The 23622-nt window shown below is 43.8% G+C and overlaps 1 protein-coding gene across 1 annotated transcript; it reads right to left on the bottom strand.

Moving 5' to 3' along the window:
* Nucleotides 1–2603: 2603 nt before the first annotated feature.
* MYLIP (myosin regulatory light chain interacting protein) lies at nt 2604–22510 on the bottom strand. The gene is made up of 7 exons (XM_008518266.2): nt 22161–22510; nt 20905–21095; nt 9485–9670; nt 8028–8225; nt 7196–7360; nt 5582–6002; nt 2604–4177 (listed from the first exon to the last, which is right to left on the bottom strand). Exons 1-7 carry the CDS (start codon nt 22245–22247, stop codon nt 4088–4090), a joined length of 1338 nt encoding a protein of 445 aa, XP_008516488.1. The 5' UTR covers nt 22248–22510; the 3' UTR covers nt 2604–4087.
* Between the last annotated feature and the right edge of the window lie 1112 nt (nt 22511–23622).

Raw genomic sequence — 23622 nt, 5'->3', positions numbered from 1 at the left:
TGGTGATTGATTCAACCTCCAGCCCCTCTCCCCTCCCCAGAGGTTGGGAGATGAAAACTTCCCACGTGGTTGGCTCCTTTGGCAATGAGCTCCCATCCTTCAATGCTTTCCAAAAGTCACTTCGTTAACATAACAAAAGACACATTTATTGCTCTCAACACAGGAAATTTCAAGGGTTTTGGGAGCTCTTTGCCAGAAAGAGGGACAAGACCAAATGTGTATTTCTTATTATAAATCAAAGTATCACAATTTGACTCCTGGCTCTCCCTCTTTCTTGCTCGGTGACCTTGAGAAGCCGCTTCAGTTTTCTGTGCCTCAGGTCCTCACGCATAAAGTGAGGCCTATAAGAAGAGTACCCACCTCACCAACATGTTGTGAGGATAAAACAAGCTGATTCCCATAGAGCCATTAGAACAGCCTGGTATCTGGTGCTGGAACTTTATGACCACCCATGCCAAGGGACCCTACCAAAGATGCTTAAGTACTGTGTGTACATTTAGGTTAAATACTAGAGGTGAGAGGGGAAGTGTGACTTCTCCTCAAAAGCAAAAAGAGCTTTCAAATATGGAGCTGATGAGAAGAGAGAAAGCTTTCTAGAATCAATTATTGAAATGGAGGTGGGGCTCAAGGCTCCCACAGACCAGAGTGTAGGGGTGTGTCTTCCACTTTCTCCTGCAGAGACGGGGAGAGCAAAAGAGGGGGCATCGAGAAAGATCTGTAATGCTGCCTTAAGTTTCCTTTTCCAGTATAACCGGCTTGTTTGTGTAAGTTCCACTTGCTTTGGGTAGAGCTTATATAATAACTGAAACCCAGGAAAGTCAGGGTTATACATTCTTAGGAACTTGAACTTGACCGGATAACCTGACCCTAGGGGTGTTGTAGATGCCCCCTATGAGCATCATATTGCTTGTGCAGCTCTCTCCCACACCACACCCTGCTGGCCAGCATCAGCAGCAGCCTCCAGTTTTGAACACAAAGGACATTTGTTGCGAGCAATCGTTTTATAAAGCTGGCTTATTTTCATTATGAATAATCATGAAACTGGGGGTGAAGGAGAAAGGTAACGCCACATTTGAAACGACAAAAAGGCTATGATTCATTTTTGGTCTCTTTATTGAGAAGCCTAGTCTCGGTTCGATAATTTGCAGCAAAGTTTTACCCTGGAGCAAGTTTCCTCAGTCATGTTAAATTCATGGGGAAAATCCTCCCAGGATTTAGAACTGAAAAATAGACAGCTTTAATAACGGAAACGCTGATGTAAAGAGCAGGGAAAGGCGGCATGTTCTAACCATTTAGGGAAAAAATGGGTAAGACGTTACTAATAAGCTGTGCTATATTTTTATCTTACCATTTTCTTCATCTGAAGGAATACTGAGATGAGCTTTTAAATTCTGAATGATTATCTGACAGCTTCCATCTCTAGGGCAAATTACTAGCAAGAGTTTTATTTCGCTATTACCTTTACTAAAAACTCAGAGGACATACGCTTACCAGAGCCCCAGACAAGGAAGTAAAACCTACAGACAAGACTGTTGTGAACAGAGTTGTGGAACCCAGCTACTTCTAGATTCCCTTCTATGATCTTTGTGGACATTGACCTTCTTACCAAGTGGGGCTGGGGTAGAGACTGGCAGGGCCCATAGCCCCCTCATGGGTGTGCTCCCAACCTAACTTCCCAGCCTCATCTCTCACTATTCCACCTCATCCAACCATACACCCTATATTCTGGTTATGCCAAACTGCCCCAGGGTCCCAAATACGCCATATTTTTTGTGTGTGTGTGTGAGGAAGATTGGCCCTGAGCTAACATCTGTGCCAATCCTCCTCTGCTTTATGTGGGATGCTGCCACAGCACAGCTTGATGAGTGGTGTGTAGGTCCGCACCCGGGATCCGAACCCATGAACCCCAGGCCACCGAAGTGGAGCATGCAAACTTAACTGCTATGCCACTGGGCTGCCCTCCCTTCTCTCAATTTTTAAAAAATTACTTGAAATAATTGTACTGAACCAAATGAACTTTCGTAGCAGGTGAAATTACTTCGTTAACCGCTACAGCTCATTATCCATTATGTATATTATGTGCAGTGTCCTCTACTCCATAAAGAATTTGCTGAGCAGCACAAACTAGCACACACGGGCATGCTTAGAGCGCTGAGGTCCCAGCAGCAGCCGGCTAGCCCTCTTATGGCCACACAGCTCTGGAGTCTGCAGCCTCAGCCCCGACCCACGAGGACCTGGATGGGCGCTCACTTGTCCTGACCAGCAATGAACCAGCAGTAGCATCTGGGTTTAAACTGTCAACTTCCAATTTTGCCCTTCCCTTCCTTCTGCAATACCTTCCAGTCCTTTCCTCAATTTTCACTCTTCACCTGCTTGTGTACATTACCCCATTTTCACCCACATCCCAATCTCATCACCAGAAAACATAAATGAGTGAACAACTGGTTGACTGTTCTCCTCAATTGGAGCCAATACCCTAAATGTCTTCAAATTTTCCATGTAGGACCAAATTAGATACCAACCATGATGTTATCAATGCTCTTTTCTTTTAAATGAATAAAACTGGCTTAAATGACAGTAATGTGATGACACAGACACCCGGGTTTGCTTTAAAGTCTTTATTGTCCTGAATATAAAAGACAGAAGTCCTCTAGGATATAACAGAGTTCTTTATGTGGAAACCTTATATTTTTACAAGTGAAAAAATAAATACCTCTTGGAATAAAGGCTTATATGCTAATATGTGCCATAAAAAAGTAGAGTTTTAATATTTGACAAAATGTCTGTGCAAAGAAACAAATGCATAAACACATTACTGCTACATTAAGGCAATATGAAAGTATCCTCAGAGATCTCCGTAAAGTGACAGTGTAGGTTTCTAGCTTTCACTCAGCTAGTATTGCACCCGATAAGGTCATCTAGGTTTCCCGACATCCTAGAAAACCCACAAGCTGACCAGAGTCCAAAATGCCCAAGTGGGAGTGGAAAACATGATTAAGAACATAGAACAAAAAAACCCCGAAACCCCTCTTCAAACACATACAAGGGAACAAGCAAAAGTTACAAGCAAAAATACTTAAGCATTTACTAAAAAAAAAAAAAAAAAAAAAAAGTATACAACATTTAGCATACCTATGATAAGGCTGCAAAAGGCTTGAGAGCTCTAGCAAAAGAGATGCCACTGGGGGAAGCTGGAGCAGAGTGCTGGGGGAACTGAAGAACCCCCTAGTCTGTACACCAGGAAGCCGCATCTCAGCGAGCGATGCTCTCCACACCCAAAGAACAGGCTCTCCCTTTTCAGTCTTAAAATAAAATATTCCACCAACTCAAAACGCCCAAGGAGTGCTTGACTACTCCACAGAAATCTTATAAACCAAACTGGTAGCATTTTCTAATTGAACGGCTTGGGCAGGGGTTGGGGAGGGTGGGGGGAGCAAGGAGAGGAGGAAGGAAAAAGAATAGGAAGCCACCCACATTGAGTTAGCTGTTTTTCGCTAGCCAGACTGGTTTAAATCTGACAACTTTGTTGTCAACTTGTTGAGAAGTCACAGAATTGATTTTTAAATCTGTTTGCATTCCAATCCTTCTTGAACAGGTTACAAAAACAGAAATGACATTAAAAGGATGACTATTTCTTTAAGAAAAAATTTCCTATTAAAAATGTCCGGAGCTCCATGACCGTACAAAAAGAACCAAGTACATTCTTAAAACGAATTCTTACAAAATTTGCTGCAGGTAGGAAACTTCCCTTGGGATACATTAAGGAGACTTAGCAACATCATTTCCTAAAAGGTACCCACTTTTTTGGCTATGCTGCCACTTAACTGACATCAAAGATTTTACTTTTTCCTTTACTTGATCACAAAAAAGAATGAAAGTCCAAGGAATGTGTCTGCGTCCCAGAGCTCTTCCCGGTTCCCGCCTGGGAGGGGCTGATTCTGCGCCCCTTCTTTTGATTCTTCCTTTTTTTAAAACGTTGCATGGCAGATGGTGTGGGAGTATTTATTTTCTCCACAATCTATCCTTTTTACAGTTCGTGACAGTGCAGTTCATGGAAACAGGGCATGTCCAGTAAGCACACAGCAGATCAGATGACAGTGAGGTTGAGAAGGCTGGTGTGCGTTGGAAGATAGACGTGCTGAACATGGTCCACCCGCGACCTGCAGACCGGACACGACTGGAAAAGAGAAGCCGAGAGGACCTGTCAGGGCAGCTTCGAGGATCTGTGTCTTCAGTGTCCACCGGGGTACCCATTACTTTCTGTTTTCTAAGTAAGTTGTAGTCACAATTATTTCTAGCTTTCATCTGGTAGAGATCTCTGCTTTCTAACGGCTTTAAGTTTATACTTCACAAGGAATTAAAAATGAATGTTATGAAAAAGTATAAACTGAAGGAAATTAACTAGGTTGTGAGTCAAACTCTAAACAAGGCACAGTGAGTTAAGCGATCCCTAAAGTCGTCTTGCTGGGCAGTGAGGCTGTGGGCCCTGCATGGGCAGATTACGACCCCTCCAACAGGGATGCAGGAGACCCTTCCTGAGACTGTCTGTCCTTGACTCAGCTGGCTGACTCAGGCCAGCATCCCTGGGTTGATGCCATGTGGCCAATGAGCATGGCTCTGCTCCAGGTCACAGACCACAGCTCCACATTCCTGGCTGCATGTCCCTTCCTCAGCCATAATGGGAGCCTTAGGCACAAGGGTCAGACTACGTGGGGAGAAAAAGGCAAAACTCATGACTGCTCCTGGGGAAATAACTCGTTGGAGGAGCATGACCTCCTCTTAGGAAGGACATAGGCATCCTGATGGCTCATATGTAGCCCTAAGAATAATTCTGAAATTAGCAGGATTGGATGTTATTTAGGGCTAACTTTACATATAACTACAGGGACGTTTAGCAAACAGTTCTGAGAAATGAAAACGAATTGAAAAATTATTGTAAGAGGAAATGCAAGGTGCAAGAAGGGAAAAAATACTATATATGAGTTGCTTTTATTTTTTGTATTATATTCAAATTAGTTTGACTTGCTAAGTGAGAACCGACCCAAGGGACCCCTAGAGGCACATGCAGTAAAAAAAGGAAATTAATCACAAATAATGACCGAGTAAACCACCACCCACAGATAACTGAGAATTAACTATAACCTAAAACTCTTAAGTATTCTTTCCCAGATATTTTAAGTAAATAATAAAGGCCATCCTCCTAAGAGTCAAAGAGCGGGTGGCAATATGAAATGGAAGAAATGGAAGAAGTCCTGAACCAGCCCTCAGGAGGCCTGGATTCTAGTTCCCGGCTCAGCCACTAGCTAGATGCGTTACCTTGTGCATCTGAGCCTCGTTTCCAGAACCTGAAAAAAGTCCATGATTTAGAGTAATTACATTGTTGAAAATGTATGCTAATGCAAAATGTTTCCAGAGGGCGATACGTTTAAGTCACCACACAAAGACCCTTTCCAGGTGGAGATGCACACTCTGATTTGTGCATCAGGGAGCCAGCCCCTGGCACAGAGCAGGCACACACTCACTGCGAACCAGAGGGAGAGGCGAGCCCGCCGGGGGAAGCAGGCCAGTGGACGCCCCTCACCTGGAGCTGGGCGGCGCAGCTCTCGCAGCACACGGTGTGGCCGCAGGGACAGAAGGTGGAGTTGATCTCCTGGGCGCAGCACACCATGCACAGCATGGCTTCCTTCAGCTTGCGCAGCTTCTCCTGCAGCACCCTGCTCTGCTGGCAGCTGAGGCCCTCGCAGCTCCTGCAGTTTGTGCTGCTCTCCGAAGACTTCAGAGGGGAGTTCGGAGGGCTGTGCTCACTTCTGGAAACGAGGTCCACCACACCGGCGTTGTACAGGGCCCTCCTGGCATGGTCGTAGACCTCCTTTGACGTTCTTTTAATATCGAAGACGTACTTCTTGCCGAGGTTAATGTTTTCATTCAGAAACAGAGATGCCAAGTGGCCCTTCAAGTCTCGGCTGTACTGCATCATGACGGCACTGGTCACCGTGTCACACCTGCCGGGAGAGATTGCACATCCACCTCAATACAGAGAAGCCCGGGCATTCCCATGACTCAGACCTTCCCACACTGTGTGAATAAGAATATTCGTGTCAGCAGACATATAATACTCTTCTTTGCACACTCGAAGGTAAATTCTTCCAGTCTTATATGTGTTAAATATTTCAGAGATTCTACCTCTGTATTTCTCAAGTGTCCCCAAGGGCCCTCCAATCAAGCAGCTGTAAATGTAGGGGACAGTGAATGTGCTCCTTCACCTCTGGGGACATGAGCTACAGTCCAAACAGCTTGTGGCAAGAAAAAGGACGTTTTTTTTTGAAGTATTAGCTTTATGTTAAAAACTTCTACAAATTTCCCATTCTGCTCCACAATTTGTGTCTATTTATAATTTTTTTGTGTGTGTAGGGGGAAGATTCACCTTAAGCTAACATCTGTTGCCAATCTTTCTCCTTTTTTCTTCCCTTTTCCCCCGCGAAAGCCCCAGTACATAGCTGTCTATTCTAGTGGTAAGTTCTTCTCTGTGAGCTGCTGCCACAGCATGGCTACTGATACAAGCGGTACGGTTCCATGCCTGGGAACTGAACCCGGGCCACCGAAGTGGAGTGTGCCAAACTTTAACCACTAGGCCATCAGGTCTGGCTCTGTGTGTTTATTTTAACATAAAAAATGTTAAGGTTGCCTGCCAATTAAATTTGTTAGCTTTAATTTTCCAAATATTTGAGTCCAATCACAACTCTCCTTTAAGACATCCTCTGAAATGAGGGTATCGATATTGTTACTGGGAGATCCTCCCTATGTGGTGAGGATTCAGGATAGCAGCTCTCCCAGAAAGAGGACTTATCTCACCCGGCTGGGAAAGGGCAAACGCAGTGGGTGAACAGGCGCAACCACTCGGAGTTATCTCGGGGGGAGTTATCTCAGTGCGATGAGGAAACAAGGTAAGAGGGAAGCAGTGGGACATGTCTGTGCAGCTCACACACACACACTTTCTGTGGGAAAAGCAGGACCGTGCCGATAAGCATTCCATTGCTACGGCAGAAACAAAACGTTCGAAAGCAGCTGATTTCTTAAAATTCTGTACAAGGTTCATTGACACAACGATACCAGAAACTGTAGGAGCCTTGCTGTCACCTGGAAACCTCAGAGCTATGGACGATGCTAAGGTTATGGGGTAAACAGTGGTACGTGCCTGTAGAAAGCATGTGTCTCTGTTATCGCTCGGTAGAGCCCACTGGCTGCCCTTGTGCTGATCATCTTAAACAAGAGCACGATGCTGTTCCCAGACTCCTTGGTGACAGTCAAGTACACGTTCTTTCCTGACTGGGTGGCCATCTGCACCACGGGGTAAGCAATCCTGAAAGACGGGAAGAGAAAGGTGAGCAAGCCCAGAAGAAAAGCTCTGTCACTTCTCATGTGCTCATAACCCTGATGCTTGGTTTGGGACTATCACATAAGCACTCTGCTCCCTAGTTATGAAGGCACATTGAAAAGCAGTGTGGGTAAGCCGAGAGAAGTGGTGGGGCAAGTTCTGGGTGTGAGCATGTGCCTATAGGGGAAAAGAAGATTGCTTTTTCCTCCTCTGCAAAGCCCCAGTACAGAGTTGTATGTTCTACTTGTAACTCCTTCTAGTTCTTCTATGAGAGCCACTGCCACAGCACGGCTACTGACAGATGAATGGTGTGGCTCCGTGCCCGGGAACCGAACCCAGGCCACTAAAGCAGAGCATGCCAAACTTTAACCACTAGGCCATCAGGGCTGGCTCAAAAATGAGATTTTTATAGCAGTGAATGACTTATTTGAAAAATATTAACTTTGCCATATCAGTACATTTGAGTTAGTATTTAAAAAAATAATTCAATGGTTATCAAAGCCTGAATAAAATTAATGTATGTATCAAAATGAGACATTGTATTCCTAAAAGATGACAGTTTAGTAAAACCCTCTCCATTTTCTATTTTCGTGATCACAGCCACAGAAGTATATACATACTTCAGTCTAAAAAAATTTAAGACTTGGGTTACCTGTTAATTGGGCTAAAGTCATCTTTACAAATTGAGATTCCTTCGGGTCCAACCCCAATGAGGAGCTTCTGCCCTTCGCTGTCCCTCACGGAGTGCCATTCTATGCCATAGTTTTCCATCGCTGACACAATCTGCAAAACTTGGTACTCAGCTGAAGCCTGGCTGGTCCCCTCCAAATCCTTGTGCTTTGCAACAATGCTGTAAGGACATCAAAAGGGCAGAGAGGTATGTACAGAGATTAACTTAAGCAGCCTTTATAGAGAAATCATTTTGACTAGTGAATTATATTGACACTGTCATTTGTGAATCACAAAAACTTAAAAAGCCGTATATTATTGATGTTTCACTTATTCAGCAAACTTACTGTAAGACACTTCTAACACACTATTCGAGATCTCGACTATTAAATAGTAGAAAAAACTTTGGGGGATGCTGGATGAGGATCAATTGGAAGAATTATGGAAAAATCTCTAAAAATATGCATAAGAAATTTATGCATAGGAACTTCTCATACATTTGTCTATACTTACTTTATGAAGTTTCATTATAATATAGCATCATAAGAGATTGATTAGATCACTTGCAACTGAAAAAGTACAGGATTTATTTTATCTATTGTGGTAGACAGCCTCTAATATAGTCCTTAAAGATCCCCACCTCCTGGTGCTCATGCCCTTGTGTCATTTCCTCCCCTCAAGTGTGGGCTCGATTGACGAATTGCTTCTAGTGAACAGAATATGGCAGAAGTGATAAGATGTCACTCACTTCTGAGATTAAGTTATAACAAGACTGATGTCCACCTTGGGTGTTCTCTCTTGCTCTGCCTTGGATTGCCTGCCCTGGGTGGAGCCAGCCGCCATGTTAGAAAACAGCCCCAGGGAGAGGACCACGTGGTGAGGCACTGAGGCCTGCTGGCAAGTCATCTGAATCAACCTGGAGGTAGATGTTGCCCTCAGCTGAGCCTTCAGATGAGACTAAACTCCACTAACTGAGAGACCTTGAGCCAGAGAACCCAGCCAAGCCACAGCCACATTTCTGACCCACAGAACTGTGAGATAATGTTTGCTGTTTTAAGCCACTAAGTTTCAGGGTAACTTTGTTACGCAGGAATAGATAACTAAAATGCCTATGTTAGGCCTCTTGGTTAAGAAAATACCAATATACACGACAGACTTTATTTGAGAAGATTTGCATTCTTAAAAGGTCAGAGATTTAAAAAATTCCTGTTACATAGCATTTCACATAAGGGCATTTATTTGTGTGGATTATGTTTTGTGTTTACCAGTTTCTCAGACACAAGGCTGAGCATCTTTCGAAAACAACTGGTTAAATTGGGCAATGGCCTAGTCTTAAAATCACAGATTATCTGCATATACCATAAGTTCATTTTCTTCCGGAAATTCTTATAAATTTGGTAGATCTATGAATATAAACAGCAGCCTTAACCTCAGCCTCACCTGTTCAAGGCGGCACTGGAGAGTTCCTTTGCACACAGCTCCTCGTAATTGTACTTGGCAGTGTTCTGATTGTAGTCTCCAAACTTGGTCTGGGCCAGGAGGGCGCTGAGCTCCACTGCCTGCTCTGGGGAGCACTGGAGGTGGCCTGCCAGGAGAGCCTCCTTGATGTGCAAGAAAAAGATATGCCTGCAAAACAATGTGAGAGTGGGACTAACTCCACAACAAACGCAACCCGCTCAGCAATTTCACAACCCCTTTTAAGTAAGGAAAACAAAGCAATTTAAAAAGCTACCATGAAAAGGCTTACCACTCGAGAACCTTTTTTATCATGGGTATTAAGGCAAAATAAGTCTAAGCACTAAGTTTCTCTGGAATAAAAAAAAACAAAACAAGTCTAATTAAGACAAGTTCAGCAACGTTCAAGTTACAAAATGTAAAATAATTACACACAAGTGTCTGCATTATAATTTTTTAAAAGCAACTGTCTTCATCAGAAAAACTTTATCTTAATGTGGAACTGCTATCTTAAAATCCTCACTTTTATTCAAATGACCCCCAAGTTGCTAGTCCCAGCCCCAGCTTCTAACAATCATATTGAAATGTCCAAATGCTTGTAGACTTCTCCACTTGGATGTACTTCCGCGTCCCAATTTCAGCTCGTTCAAAACCAAAGTCACTGTCTTCCTTCCCAAACCCACTTTTGTTCCCACTGGAGTCTCACTTTGGACTCTCAATCTTGTTTTCACCTACTTTCTGTCTCTGAAAACTCTTTAAACCCAGACCCATTCTTCCCACTTTTACCTCCTCTGTCCTACTTGCCGCTCTCAGCTGTCAGAGAATTTACAATATCCTCTAAGCTGATCTCTCTTCTAGACTCTGTGCTAATCTGCCTTCCAAGCTGCTTGCTTCTGGTCTGAACTTGCCATTTCTCTGCTCAAAATCCTTCAAGGGACTCCCCACCGCTTGCCAGGGAAGCACGCTGTCAGCATGAACCCGGGGTTCTCCACTCTCTGGCCTTGGCTTTCAAGCCACATCTCCTGTCATTCCCTGTGGCCACTATGCCCCAGGAAAGAGACAATTTCTCTTTCTGGAAAAACCAACACGTCATGCCCCTGTGTCTCTGGTCTTGTTGCTTCCTCTGTCCTGTAGGCCCTTCTTTCTGTCTCCTCATTAGATACTCTTTTGTCTCTATCAAATGTAAACTGTTTATTCCTCTATTATACTATTTGACACATTCTAACTTCTAGTACAGCTAGCTGCATGTAAGCTGACTTAAGTGCCTCCAACATCAGAGAGTTCTATACATGTACGTAACACTGTGTATTGTCTCCATTTAGTTTATATTCCCACCTTCGTTTCATTCCGCTCGAGCATGTCCTAATTGTATACCATCCTAGATTCCACAGTCACCGAAAGGCACGTCACACTTAGAAACTCTTGGCAAACTTCAGATACTGTTGCCTGCCAATCCGTATTGCCCAAGGTTTCGACCGAGCATCTAAACTGCCATAGGCAGATTGGCCTAGGTTATAAAATTTGTCTCTAGCAAATGGAGAGGGATATCCTTCCTCTGAGGGCTAGTTATAGCCTCTCAAACACACCTAAATGCCTCAGCATTCCTTCCATTAACACATGAGTTATGACCATGGGCAATGCTCGAAAAGAGCTCATAAGTCCCAGTTCAGCCAGATACCTTATTCCAGGCCTCACCCCTGCTTTCATTTACACCCTAGTCAGAGGGGATAACATGCAATCTAAGACGAGGAAGTGGGAGAAAATGAGGCTAGAGATGCCAGGAGGGGCTCTCCTGAGTCTCAAAATGTCAGGCTGACAAGAGCCATTAATCTTCCTTTAAGAACGGTTTAAACGCAATGTCCCGTGCCTTCTAAAATGATAAGGAAATATTTAAAATAATCAAACTGCCAAATACCGCAGTTTTTTCTCTATCCAAAGCCCCTGTGAAGAAAGCATAGTGAGAAAGCATAATAGCACTGAAAGAAGATAAGCATGGTTTTTATTAACGCAAACATCTGCTAGTCTTTAAAGTATTTCTGCCACACCACTAAACTGAGAAGGGATCCCTACTGGGGCAAAGAAATAATCGCAAAAATAACTTGTGTTAAAATAGCTGAGAACTGAGGTCTAGCATTCCCACAGAACCCTGGTGTCATAACACTGCTTCAGCCCCCAAAAGGGTTTTAGATGACCATTTGTTAACCTTCCTCTGGGTTACTGTACCTCTGTCTCTGTATTCATCAGGGGCCATGTTAGCAGGAAACGAAAATCTGAATATATGCTTACATTAAAGAAGAAATTACATGATGAAAGATTTTAAGTCACAAACTACGTCTTCTCAATTGAAGTACTGCTTATGTGAAAGTGTCTCGACTTATTTCCCAAGCATCAAGTTAGAGACTAGTTTCTGCTTTCTTAAAGAATAAGTACAGCCTGCAAAAGAAAAGTATTAAAATCTATCCAATTTCTTTTTCCAAACTATCCACGCCTACTTCTGGAGAGAAAGCTGTCAAAATCAAAAGCAAAGAAGCAGTAACAGAACATGAACAGGTGGCCAGCCGCCCGAGATGTACGGCTGATCCTTTCTCACACGTGGGTCAGAATTAACAAAAGGGAGCAGGGGGCCGCTGGCCTCTTCTACATACCCCACATTCTAGGCAGGACTGCAATCCATACCCCGTAAGCAGCAAAGTCCTCTGCCTTATGGTTTACATAAACTCTCTGACAGGGCCCTTCCTGCAATTTGCTGTTTTCGGGCTATAAAGCAGTCCTTTCATTTCAAGTCAACAAGCATTTGTTGGGCACGGCCTCTGGGCCAAGCCCTGCGCTGGGGTTACAGGGTGCACATGTCTGATGGTTTCTTTTATAGATGGAACTTATTAGCCTTTTAGCGTCAAGGAACATAGCCTATGAAAATAACTGGCCACAAACTGGCTTTTGGGTGACAAGTTTATGCTCTCCAGGAGAGGAGCACAACAGAGCAGTGACAGTAAAGGTCGCCAGCTGTGACGAGCCATCAGCAGACTCCAATGTGCTCTTTCTAAGAGGGAGGATGGCGAGTGTGGAGACACATGTCCAACAGGGAATCCAGAGATGGCTCAATACTTCGGGGTGGTTTTGAATCACGTATTTTCTCCTGCAATTTCTCTCAAACTGTCCGGCCTATGAACCATCTGGCTCATGGAGTTTAACTCCTTCCCTTTTTTGTAAAGTGGGTGAAAGGTTACCAATAACATCAAAACAAGCAGATGTGGTCAAAGAAGTCACGTCTGCAGCGAATTGGGTTTTTTTTTTTCTACTAAAGATCAAAAGTGGCTGACATTTCTAATTCAATTTAGGATACATGCTAGAATCATAAACAGAAAGTAAGTCTTTGAAAAAAATGATTTCCTTTGTCTTAAGCAAATGTCTGTGACTATGTACTATAGACATAAGCTCAAACTGCATTTTCTAAACATCGCTCTGGTTACACCCTGAAATTCATGATTCTTCAAGTTTTACCAGGTTCTTAGAAAATGTATATTCTCACTATGTGGATCACATCTTGGGGCACAAACTGAAACACTCTGGCTAACTCATGTCTTTGAATCACAGGTACCAATGAATTCAAACTGACGGTAGCTTTACGGAAGATTTTTTAAAAAATGGAGTGAACATAGGATGTGAGCAATTTTAATTTTAAAAAGACAGTCACATATTCTTAACATGTTCTCGTTTCAAAGTACTTCAAATTTCCTCCATTTTTAAAATTAATTCCTTTCCACAGCTTTAAGGAATGAAGTCAAGTCATTTATCTTCTAAGAGTTGCAATCAGAGAATTCTCCTCTAAACTCTGGCTTGTCTCATACAGAAATCATTTACTGATCAAAGCGGAACTTTCAGCAGGCCAGCTGGGAGTAGGGGATCTGCTCCACGGACGGCTGCTCTCAATGACTGCCCTCCAGTTCTCTTCCAGTTACATCATTTTGAAGAGCTTTTTGTGACACAAATGTAAAATAACTACCTCCACATCCACTATCAAACTCAAAACTTAAGCAACTTAAACCATCTTTAAAATGGTTAAGTAGCTATTTTTAAAATCTCTCAGGTCCCTTAGGGCCAGCCTGGTGGCATAGTGGTTAAGTTCGTGTGCTCCACTTTGGGGGCCCAGGGTTCCCCGGTATGGATCCTGGGTGTGGACCTAACACTGCTCGTCAAGCCATGCTGTGGTGGTGTCCTACATATAAAATAGAGGAGGACTGGCACAGATGTTAGCTCAGGGACGATCTTCCTCACAAAAAAAACCCCCTCTCAGGTCCCTATAATTGAACTGTATTTCTCCCCCAAAGACCTGATTGAACCAGGCCACTGTTAGTAATGGCTGGTTTGTCCCTCAGCCAGTTAGACCCCCCACTGAGATCACTCGTATGTCGCCTCACTCCAATGAGTCATTTAACCACATCGGTTTATTTTAAACCAAACTCAGACTGCCAAGTTCTATTTAAAAACTATCAAATCAAAACAGAATTGCTATAACAAGTTTTTTTTGTTTTGTATGTTAAATTCCAGAAACAAAAATCAGTTCAAGATAGAGCATAGGCCTAAACGCAACAGCTAAAACCAGAAAGCTTTTAAAATGAAACATAGCAGAGTCTCTTTACGACCTGGTGGTGGGCAAAGGTTTCTCAAGACAAAGTCAGCAAAAACTGTAAAAGGAAAAAAAAGGATAAATTAGACTTTACCAAAATTAAAAACCTCTCCTCATCAAAAGACATCAAGAAAACAGGCAAGCCACAGGAGAAGATGTACTTATAAGACATATATCAGACAGAGGACTGGCATCCAGGATATAGAAAGAATTTGTACAACTCAAAGATTAAGGCAACAACTCAATAAAAATGGGTAAATGACTTCATAGATACTTCACAAAAGATGATGTACAAAAGGCCAATAAGCACATGAAAAAGTGCTTAACATTATTAATCAATAGAGACATGCAAATTAAAACCACGACATACCCACCAGAAGGCTGGCTGGGATGTGGCGGAACCGGACTCTAACATTCTTGATGGGAGTACAGAACGGTACAATTGCTTTGAGAAAAGGTCTGGTGGTTACTCATAAAACTAAATGATTACCTCCTCTATGACACAGCTATTCCATTCTGAGGTATTTACTCAAGAGAAATGAGAACATATGTCTACAAAAAAGACAGGTACTAGAATTTTCATAGCAGCTTTACTCCTAATAGCAGGAAAACAGGTGTTAATCAATAGGAGTATGGATAAACAGTAGTACATTCACAAAATGGAATACTATCCAGCAAGAAAAAGGAACAAGCCACTGATATATACAACAATATGGGGGATCTCAAAAAAATCTATGATGAACAAAAGAAGCTAGACACAAGAGTATCCACTGCATGATCCCATCTATATGAAGCAGAGTAGGCGTAACTAATCGATGGTGGGAAAACAGCGACCCTGGTTGCCGAGTGGGGTGGGGAAGGAGGGCAGGAACTGACTGCAGAAGGGCATGAGGAACTTTCTGGAGCAATGGTAACATTCTATATCTTGATAAGGGTTCCGTTTAAACAGGCACATCCATTTGTCAAAACTCATTAAATGGTATAATTAGGATTTATGCATTTCATCACGCGTAAATTTTAAATCAAAAGAATAAAAGGAACCGTAGGCAAATATCGAGCTCTAGTTAATGGTATGTGTACTGAAGTATTTAGGGGGAAGTGGACTTACACACAGCTTATTTTCAAAAGCATCCAAAAGAGAGATTGATAGATGGCTAGAGGAATAAACAAATGGATAAATATGTGACAAGGCAAGTCTAGTAAACTCGTTAGGAGAATCTAGGTGGAGGTACCGGGTGTTCACTGTAAAGATCTTCAGCTTTTCTGTATGTTTGAAAATGTTCATAGTAAGAGGTTGGGAAAATAATATCAGCGAACATCCCTTAGGGTCAAGGTTCAGAATTCAAATGATGAGCTATACTTAAAACGAACCATCAAATCTACTACGTTTCATGGAGGGCTTGCAGTTGAGAAACCTGTCACAGCCAAATAATTACCAAGTCAGGTCTCTATTCAGGCTAAGGAGATCCTTCTCAAAGCCCGAAACACAAAATGGGAATCACCGAAAATTTTGTTCCTCCTTAGGCTCCAAAGCAGTTAAAAGATTTGCAGGGTGGGGGTAAGGGGAATTCCCTTTCAAAAGTGGTTACAGCCCATACCAGAAGAATACTACTACTTAGAAGCATAAAATCTGCACTTCTAAAAACTATGATTATCCACTGTCCCAGGCAAACAACAGTCCGGACAATCCTGTGGTTTAAAAGTATTAACTGGGGCCAGCCTGGTGGCGCAGTGGTTAAGGTCACACATTCCACTTCGGTGGCCCGGGGTTTGCCCGTTCAGATCCTGGGTGCAAACCCATACACTGCTCATCAAGCCATGCTGTGGTGGCATCCCACATAGAAGAGCTAGAAGGACTTGCAACTAGGATACACAACTATGTACTGGAGCTCTGGGGAGGGCAAAAAAAAAAAGAAAAAGGAGGAAGAATGGCAACAGAGGTTAGCTCAGGGCCAGTCTTCCTCACTAAAAAGCATACCTCAAAAAAAGAAAAAAAAGCGTTAACTACAATCTCTTCCTCAACAGTCTGGATGGGCGGGCAGTGCTTTTACGCTCGGGACCAGGCTGCAGTGGGACATGACTCGGAAATTAAATGTACCTGGTGCTCCCGGAGCTGTACCATTGGTCATCTTGAGTCTGACCCCAAGTGCCATCTAACGATTCAAATTTTATTTAAAATGACATATTCAAAATTAAGAGTTCATTTTGGTCACATAACAATTCCTCAATGTTCTTCAGATGATACATAAAAATATATAAGTATCAGAAAATTCAAGAAGAGACTGAAGGGGCACGGATGGGAGATCCATGGCTAAAATAAACATACAATAACACAAATATCCTGTATTCTGAGCAAAAAGAACAACTTGACAAATTAGAATTCCAAAATTTAATTAATACTTTCTTCAGAAAGAACATACAAGTCTGTTTTTACCTTTTTTACTTTCCTGGGGCCTATTTTGTGTTTGGGCATATGAAAAAAAATGAGTCATCCCATTCTTAGGCATGTAGTTGACATGAAGAACATAAATGACACCTTTATAACCGATCAATGCTGTTGCAATAGCATCCCATGGAACCTACCCATACTGAATCCCATAAAGGTAAATTATGAAAGCCACTTCACCAACGCTGGGAACGTCTGAAAGACTGAACGTGCTTATAGGCCCCACCTAGGACCAGTGCGATTCAGCTCTGAACTGCTTTGAGATCATCACTTCTTATCTACCAATAGTCTGCATGTGGCATCTGCTTTGTGAGTTTCAATGATGCCATCTTCCCTAGGTTTTCACATGTCTAAGTGATTTTTGTTGGGGCACAGGGAAAAAACCAGGTTTAGTAAGTACTTAGGACCTACAAATTGGTTGAAATGAGATAAAGTGAGCCTGTAGCTTGAAAACTTGAAAACTATCTGAACTTCATAAAAAGTCCAGGTGAGAGGTAGTTCATTTTAGGTAAGAGCTAATTGCCGCAGCAAACAAATGGCCTGGGGTGGGGTGGAGGGGGTGAAGGAAGCGGAAGAATGCCAAGCATTGAGCAAATTCTGAGTGGAGAATCATCGCTACAAAACATTCAATGGTGAGATTTCTTTTAGATAGTCTCAAACTTTTCAGTTTATAGAGGCAAACTGGCAAACATTTCAAGCTCTATAAGAAAATTTATATTATCAGTATTAGTTAACCCCATTTCTTATTTCTTTTCAAGTTCTTAATTCACTGATTCGATAAATATTTATGTACCAGTCACTTGGGGATACAATGTTGATCAGCTCCCTGCTACTGGAATTTAGATAATGAGAGTGGCTGACAATAAACGAATTGGCACATAAGGAAATGTAGTGTTAGATGCTCATTAAATGCTATAAAGAAAAGCTACAGAGCGTCTTGGGAGAGTTGGGTCTCCTGAGCGGGCCTAGAGAGGGCTTTCCTGAGGAGCAATGACCCACCCGAGGTCTGAAAGATGGCGAGACTTAATGAGGGACGTCACTGACATCTGGATGAGACTCAATGTTCAGGATTACAGCACTTCTGTGAATGTTTAGTTCAGGACTCCCGGAGCCCTTGTACTTGGCTTGTTTTCTGGGAAAGAGACTTCAGGTGTTGGTGAGTCTTAACTAAGCAGGACTGCCCCCAGCAAAGACCAAAGCGCTCTGCTAAAGTGTGGCAAAGTCAGGAGAAACAGCCAGATTTTATTGGCAGTGGATGGTGTAATTACCAGTTCTGAAGATGAAGTATATAATTCCCTAATCTCTGCTTTTGGAAATGTTGACAAAATCTGGTCTGAATTGCTGTGAATAACCGAGGAGCCTTTGAAAGGCGAGAATTTCAAAGATCATTATTATTTCAGATCTACTTCCAGAACACATTAGTTTCACTTCGTTTTAATCCACAGCAGGGCAAACACCTGCTGAAAATACCTGCCGCCTCCGCCTCTGAAATGTGCCAGCTGAGTCTTGACAAGATTCTCTGGGTACTTTTGAGACTCTCATTGAAGAGCAAAGCTAATAATCTGGGTAGAGAACCAAACCTAAAATTAGGCCCAATCAGAGACCAGATTGACTCTATCGACCCGTCTAAGCAGACATGTGATATGCTTTTTCTGTCTTCAGAGAAATACATTTAGGAAAACATTAAGGAAAATAACATAGGGAGGAAGCAGAAACAAAGAAAAAAAATTTATTGCTAGCAAGGATTTTAGAGACAATCTCTTCCTGGGCTTTCAGCTGAGATGAAGAACTGGGCTCCAGCTTGGAAGTCTGTGTACGCTGGTGGTTGTGGCAGAGCTGGACCGAGAATGAGGAGTTCTGCCTTGTCCCCAGTGCTCTCCAAACCGGCCTTCCTGCCCATCATTTTCACAGCGGCCTCCCTAATCCAATTCAAACTGATATATTAACTGCCCCCTAGTAAGGCCAGCTCTGCTGTGAGCAGGCTGTAGCCGCAATTTTACAATTACTTTAATTGTCCACAGAGGACAACTCGGCCAGGACATTTGAGCACCATTTAATAAACTGTCCAGTCACTTTCAGGATACTAAATGCACCCTCATGACTGAGAGACGGTAAAAAAATCACTTCTCATTACTGAACTGAGTTTCCTCACGACATAAACAGATCTATTTTATTTTCACAGCATTTTATAGAAACCTTTTATAATGAATAAGAAAATAGCAAAAAGTTTATCAACCAGCTTTATCTTGCTAACATAACCTTAGGGAAAATAAGTATTTTTGTTCTATAGTATCATGCACATAAAAACAATGCTAATTGTAACTAAATTCGACCCAGTCAAACTTCTGATCCTCATTAAAAAGTACAAATGCTAATTACAAATAACTTTATCTAGTTATTAAAACAGAATGCTATATAAGCTTTAGGCGGCATTTTCTTAAAATTCTGTATTTCAGACAACCCCACAAAAACAAGTAAAATTCACGAATATTTTAAAAGCAAGTCAAAAGTTTAGATCCCACTAATTTTTCAATAAGATTTCAAAAGGAATTAAAATCAATTAAAATTACCTAGTTTAACTAGATATGTGCATTCTTGGAAGCACTATTTGGCAAAATTTTCTCAAGAGTCAAAGTCAACTGAGTCAGTAAAGTGAAAAACTTGATCCCAATTATAATTCCTAAAATATCTCTATTTCTTACATGAATAAAATGGATTTGATAGGAGTTATTAACTCAATTATAGGAAAACATAGGTAAGGACCATCTAGCAATAAATTTGAAAAGTCTGAAAGCATTCATAATAGAAATGTATTATCCTATTATGACTGCAGCCATTGTAAATGATGTCTTTGGTCCTCCAAGCTTCTGCAGACTTAAAAAAATAAATTTGTGTCCTCAAAAGAGATTTGTATCTGGAGGCCCTGAAATGACTGCAAATTATGATAAAACTACAGAATGCAAATTCCAGTATATTGTGTAATACACACTTTCTATCTTTACTCAACTGCAAGTTATCACTCTGAAAGGCAAAATGAAAGCTTTCACAAATCATCATTTAAGTAAAAAAAAAAAAAAAACACACACACACAACCCAGCCTGTTCTGATTAATATAGACAACTAAAACATCCTTAAACATGCAGTCACTTGAATATTTTGCAAGATATCTTCAGGAGCACTAAGAATTCAATATACCAACTTCCTTCAGAAACAAAATTGAGCATTTCCCTCAGCCCTTAAAGCTCCATAACCAGGCAAAGCACAGATTTCAAATTCAAACGCAGAGTATTTCAAAATATGATTCCAACAGTCCTTTGGCAAACAAACAAAAAATGACATGTTAAAGACTCTTCATGGAGATTGCTCACTCATCATTACTCAAAATTTTCACACTCACATTTTTCACATGCATGGCAAATTTCCAAGCCAAAGAATTATGAAAAACATTAGAACTTAGATCCAAAGTTTGCTGTGTTTAAAAGCAGTTGTTTGTTTGCTTTTTGACATGCTACTATAAGATTCAGGTCTCTTGCATTTCAGCAAGAAATGTTAAACATCAGTTTCCTAATTTGGCTCATCCTCGAGAAAAGTATTACAGCCAATCCAGGGGAGAAAAGATTTTCTGGTGAAAAAGGAAACCGCATACTCCAGTTTGTCTGCCACTACGGGTGGTTTTCTAGGAGTAAAGACAAATTCAGTCATCTAATCTCAACAATCATGTGTAGCGTTCTCTGTGGGTTCGAGTTCGGTTACACTGGCCTTAGAAAGAATTCTCTTAGTGAGTTTTCAAGAAACTTAAAAACTTTCAAAATCGTGTATTAAGTCAGACAGCGCTCTTTGCTACACATTGTAATCTGACACTAGGCTGAAGAAGTTGACCAAGTTTGAGTAACCCAAGAGGAACAGCTTCCTGCTGTCTGTTAGAGCAGCGGACAATGACCTAGAGTAACACTGCTCAGGCAGAGGTTACTATCGGGCATTACACACTGCAATCAGGAAGTCAGTTGGGTTTGTCTTTCTCTCTTTTTTTTTTTTTTTTTTGCCTTGTGGCACTAATCTCAAGCGTTTGTAAGGATTCAACCCTGCTCTCCCATTGTTTATGAAGGCAAGAAAAAAACCACAGGAAGAGTTAGAAAACGTACCCCAGGCCAACTATGCAGCGCCCTCTTCCCCTTAACAAAGGACTGTGCCATGGAAAACTTCTAAGTTATGAACCAACTCACTCTCTATCAAAAAAAAATTTGCCGGTGAACATCTCCGGGAAGGTCGATGGCCCTTTTGAATTGGAATCCGAGGTCTATTTGACATTGGTTTATTTTCACGCCACTTTACCTCGTCTGCTCCTGTAAGATGAGATGAGGCTCCACGAAGAACTTGACCCTCAGTTTAAGCCGGTAAGGGGCTAGCCCATCCATCTGCTGCGAGATCCGGTTTCTCAGATTTAGCCATAAACTTTCACCTTTGCTACCGGTAAACTGCAGTCCAAAATAATCCACTTCTATGATTCCCAAACGCCTGCACACCTAAAACAAAAATGAATGCGGCATGGATGAGCAAACGGTTCTCGTTGTCAAAGAAAACCCGAGGACTCCATCGGAGGCTGACTCCTGCCTACTTTTTACAAAGTTCAGCCGTGTTACAGTGCCTGTTGTCAGCTGGAAGAACAAGGTTCTAAGGCTCCAGTGATGCTAAACCACGAGATGCAGTATTGAGGCTCGTGCTTCCTTTAATACCCAGGACATTCCAACTGCAGCGGAGAAAAAGGAGTCCTCAAAAGAAGTCGTCCAGAAAGGCTGAGAAGGGGAACCACCGGAATTCCCTCCACCAGCACAATCTGCACAGCTGATTTGGCAGCTTATTATCTGGACAATTTTAACCATCTGGACTCCAAAAAAAACAAACACATGGAGGAAACACGCCACAAGTGTCAGCTAAGCTTTACAAGAGGTTTTTCAAACATCTCAGGTCTAGGGGGTTGGAGGGCACAGCGTTTCACTCGACATCCAATCTGCTGTCTGCCACACCAACAGGCACTGTCTGGAACTGGTCTTTACTCTTAAGGAAACGCGTGCTTAAAGACAACTGAGGAGTCGAGGATCCAAACCTACGATCCTCTCGTCCCCCGCAAATAGGGGGATGCAGGTGAATGGCCCATTTGAGAAGCAGCAAGAGACAGGGGCTCGGGTGTCTGCCGAGCAATCCCAGGGACTTGCGACCGCCTCCAGCCACCGCATCCCGGGATGCAGGTGGCGCTGCCAGACCCCGCGGAGACCCGGCAGGCGGCATCATGCACACACCTGCGGCAGGTGCACTGGGTCGCCTTCTTCTGGGAAAGTGCCAGGCTGGGGTGCAGGGTGGCAGGCCTGCCGGGCGCGTCCTCCCCAGTCCCCACACGGGCTCCCGGCGCGCCGGGATGGGGGCTGCGCGCCCCACGCCCGCGGGGAGGAGGGGGCTCCCTCTCCCCCAGCCACCGCTGCAGCGCCGCGCGGCCCCTAGCAAGCGGCGCGCCCTGGTGCCCGGCACCGCCGCGAGGGCCCTCGGCCTCGGGGAACTGATGGGGGTCCCCCTGCCTGGCCCCGCGTCCTCACCTGGTTGAGGCAGTCCTCGCCGTTGGCTTTCGCCTCCACCTCCACCTCCATCAGCACCGCGTCCGGCCTCGTCACATAGCACAGCATGGCTGGGGCCGCCACTCCGCCACCGCCGCCTCCTCTTTGGTGTGCGCGGGGCTGCCGCCTCGCCACCGCTCAGACCCAGCCCCGGGCTCAGCGAGGCTGGCCCTCAGGAAACTGCAGCCCTGCAGACCCCAGCCCTGTGCCCCGTGGCCCCGCGCCCTCCCCGCCACCCCCTCGCCAGTCCGCCCGCCAGCCGGCTCTCCAGGTCCCCGCGGCGGCGCCGCACTCCAACAGCCCGACTGCCTACGCCGCGCCTGGGACTCCTCGGATATAGGCGCCCCGCCCCCTTCGGCCGGGGCTCCCGCCAATCACGGCGGCCCAGTCCCGCCTCCGCCTCCCCGGCAGCCAATAGCAGCGCCCGCTCGACCCCGGCCCGACCTCCCAGTGCCGACCGAGTTCCCCGGGCTGCCTGGGGAGGTGGCAGCTTGCGGGCGCCGAGCGCCGCGGAAGGAGGAGGCCCTGGGACGCACCCGCTGCCTCTGCCCGCTGGGCGACGCTGCTCGGAGCAAGCCACCGCCCGGGTTCCGAGGCGGGGACGCCTTTCTGTCGGGCTGCAATTTACAACGATTCAACGCCTCCAGGCTGCCGCTTGTCTTCAGAAGCTGCAAAAACGCCTTTCGGGAGGTGAAAGCAAAAAGGAAAGGGAGCAACCCCAAAGTCTAAGGAAAACTATATTCCCCTGGGGTTTGCCACTCTGGGATGTTGGGAGGCGGAGTGGTTTTTCCTGATTTTAGACCTCGTCATTGAAAAAACAAAATCTGAGTATATAAGTTTTTGCAGTTGACCAGTAAGCCAGGGAGCTTGCTCTAGTGCTTCTATACGAATCCTCTCCAGAGGCTTCTGTTTACACGTTGTGCTGAATCACAACACCTTACAGGGCACTAAGGCCCTCTTTGTCAGGTCGCCATGCTATCTCATGTCTTATCTTCTTCATTCATTAAACATTAATTGAGCACCTGCTGTGCGGCCGGTCCCTTCTCTCAGGCACCCAGCTGGTATCCCCATCTTAAAGGTGAGGGACTCATCTCAGAAACTAACAGGCGGTGTAACTTCAGTAGTAGCTGTTAATAATTACAGGTCTACAACTCTTCGCTCTTTACTACTTGCTCCTCTTTGCCAATGCATTACTCAGCCTGCCTCTTTGTTTTTTTTTATAGGAGAAGAGAGATGTGGTTTTCAGCCTTGGATCCTTGGAAAACTTTTCATCTCTCTGAAGTTCAGTGTTCTCAACAGTAAAATGGAGACCACAATAGCCACGCCCCCCCCCTCCGCCCCCAGCTTTGCTACGAGGATCAGCAAAGTTCTTAAAAGCATTTGAATGACCATGTATATGTAAGGAGATCTATAATGTCAGCTCTGTCACTGCCTGCCGATGACT

The sequence above is a fragment of the Equus przewalskii genome, chromosome 19 (genome assembly GCF_037783145.1).
Source record: "Equus przewalskii isolate Varuska chromosome 19, EquPr2, whole genome shotgun sequence".
NCBI lineage: Eukaryota > Metazoa > Chordata > Mammalia > Perissodactyla > Equidae > Equus > Equus przewalskii.
This window is presented reverse-complemented; position numbering and strand designations above follow the sequence as displayed.

Bases quoted from the DNA above. Each gene is read 5' to 3' on its own strand.
- MYLIP (XM_008518266.2), bottom strand. From the start codon at position 22,247: ATGCTGTGCTATGTGACGAGGCCGGACGCGGTGCTGATGGAGGTGGAG. The intron at 9,671-20,904 runs GTAAAGTGGCGT...ATTGTTTTGCAG, and splicing joins ATCTTACAGGAGCAGACGAG to GCATATCTTTTTCTTGCACA. The intron at 4,178-5,581 runs GTGAGGGGCGTC...TCTCTTTTCCAG, and splicing joins GCTGCGCCGCCCAGCTCCAG to TCGTGTCCGGTCTGCAGGTC.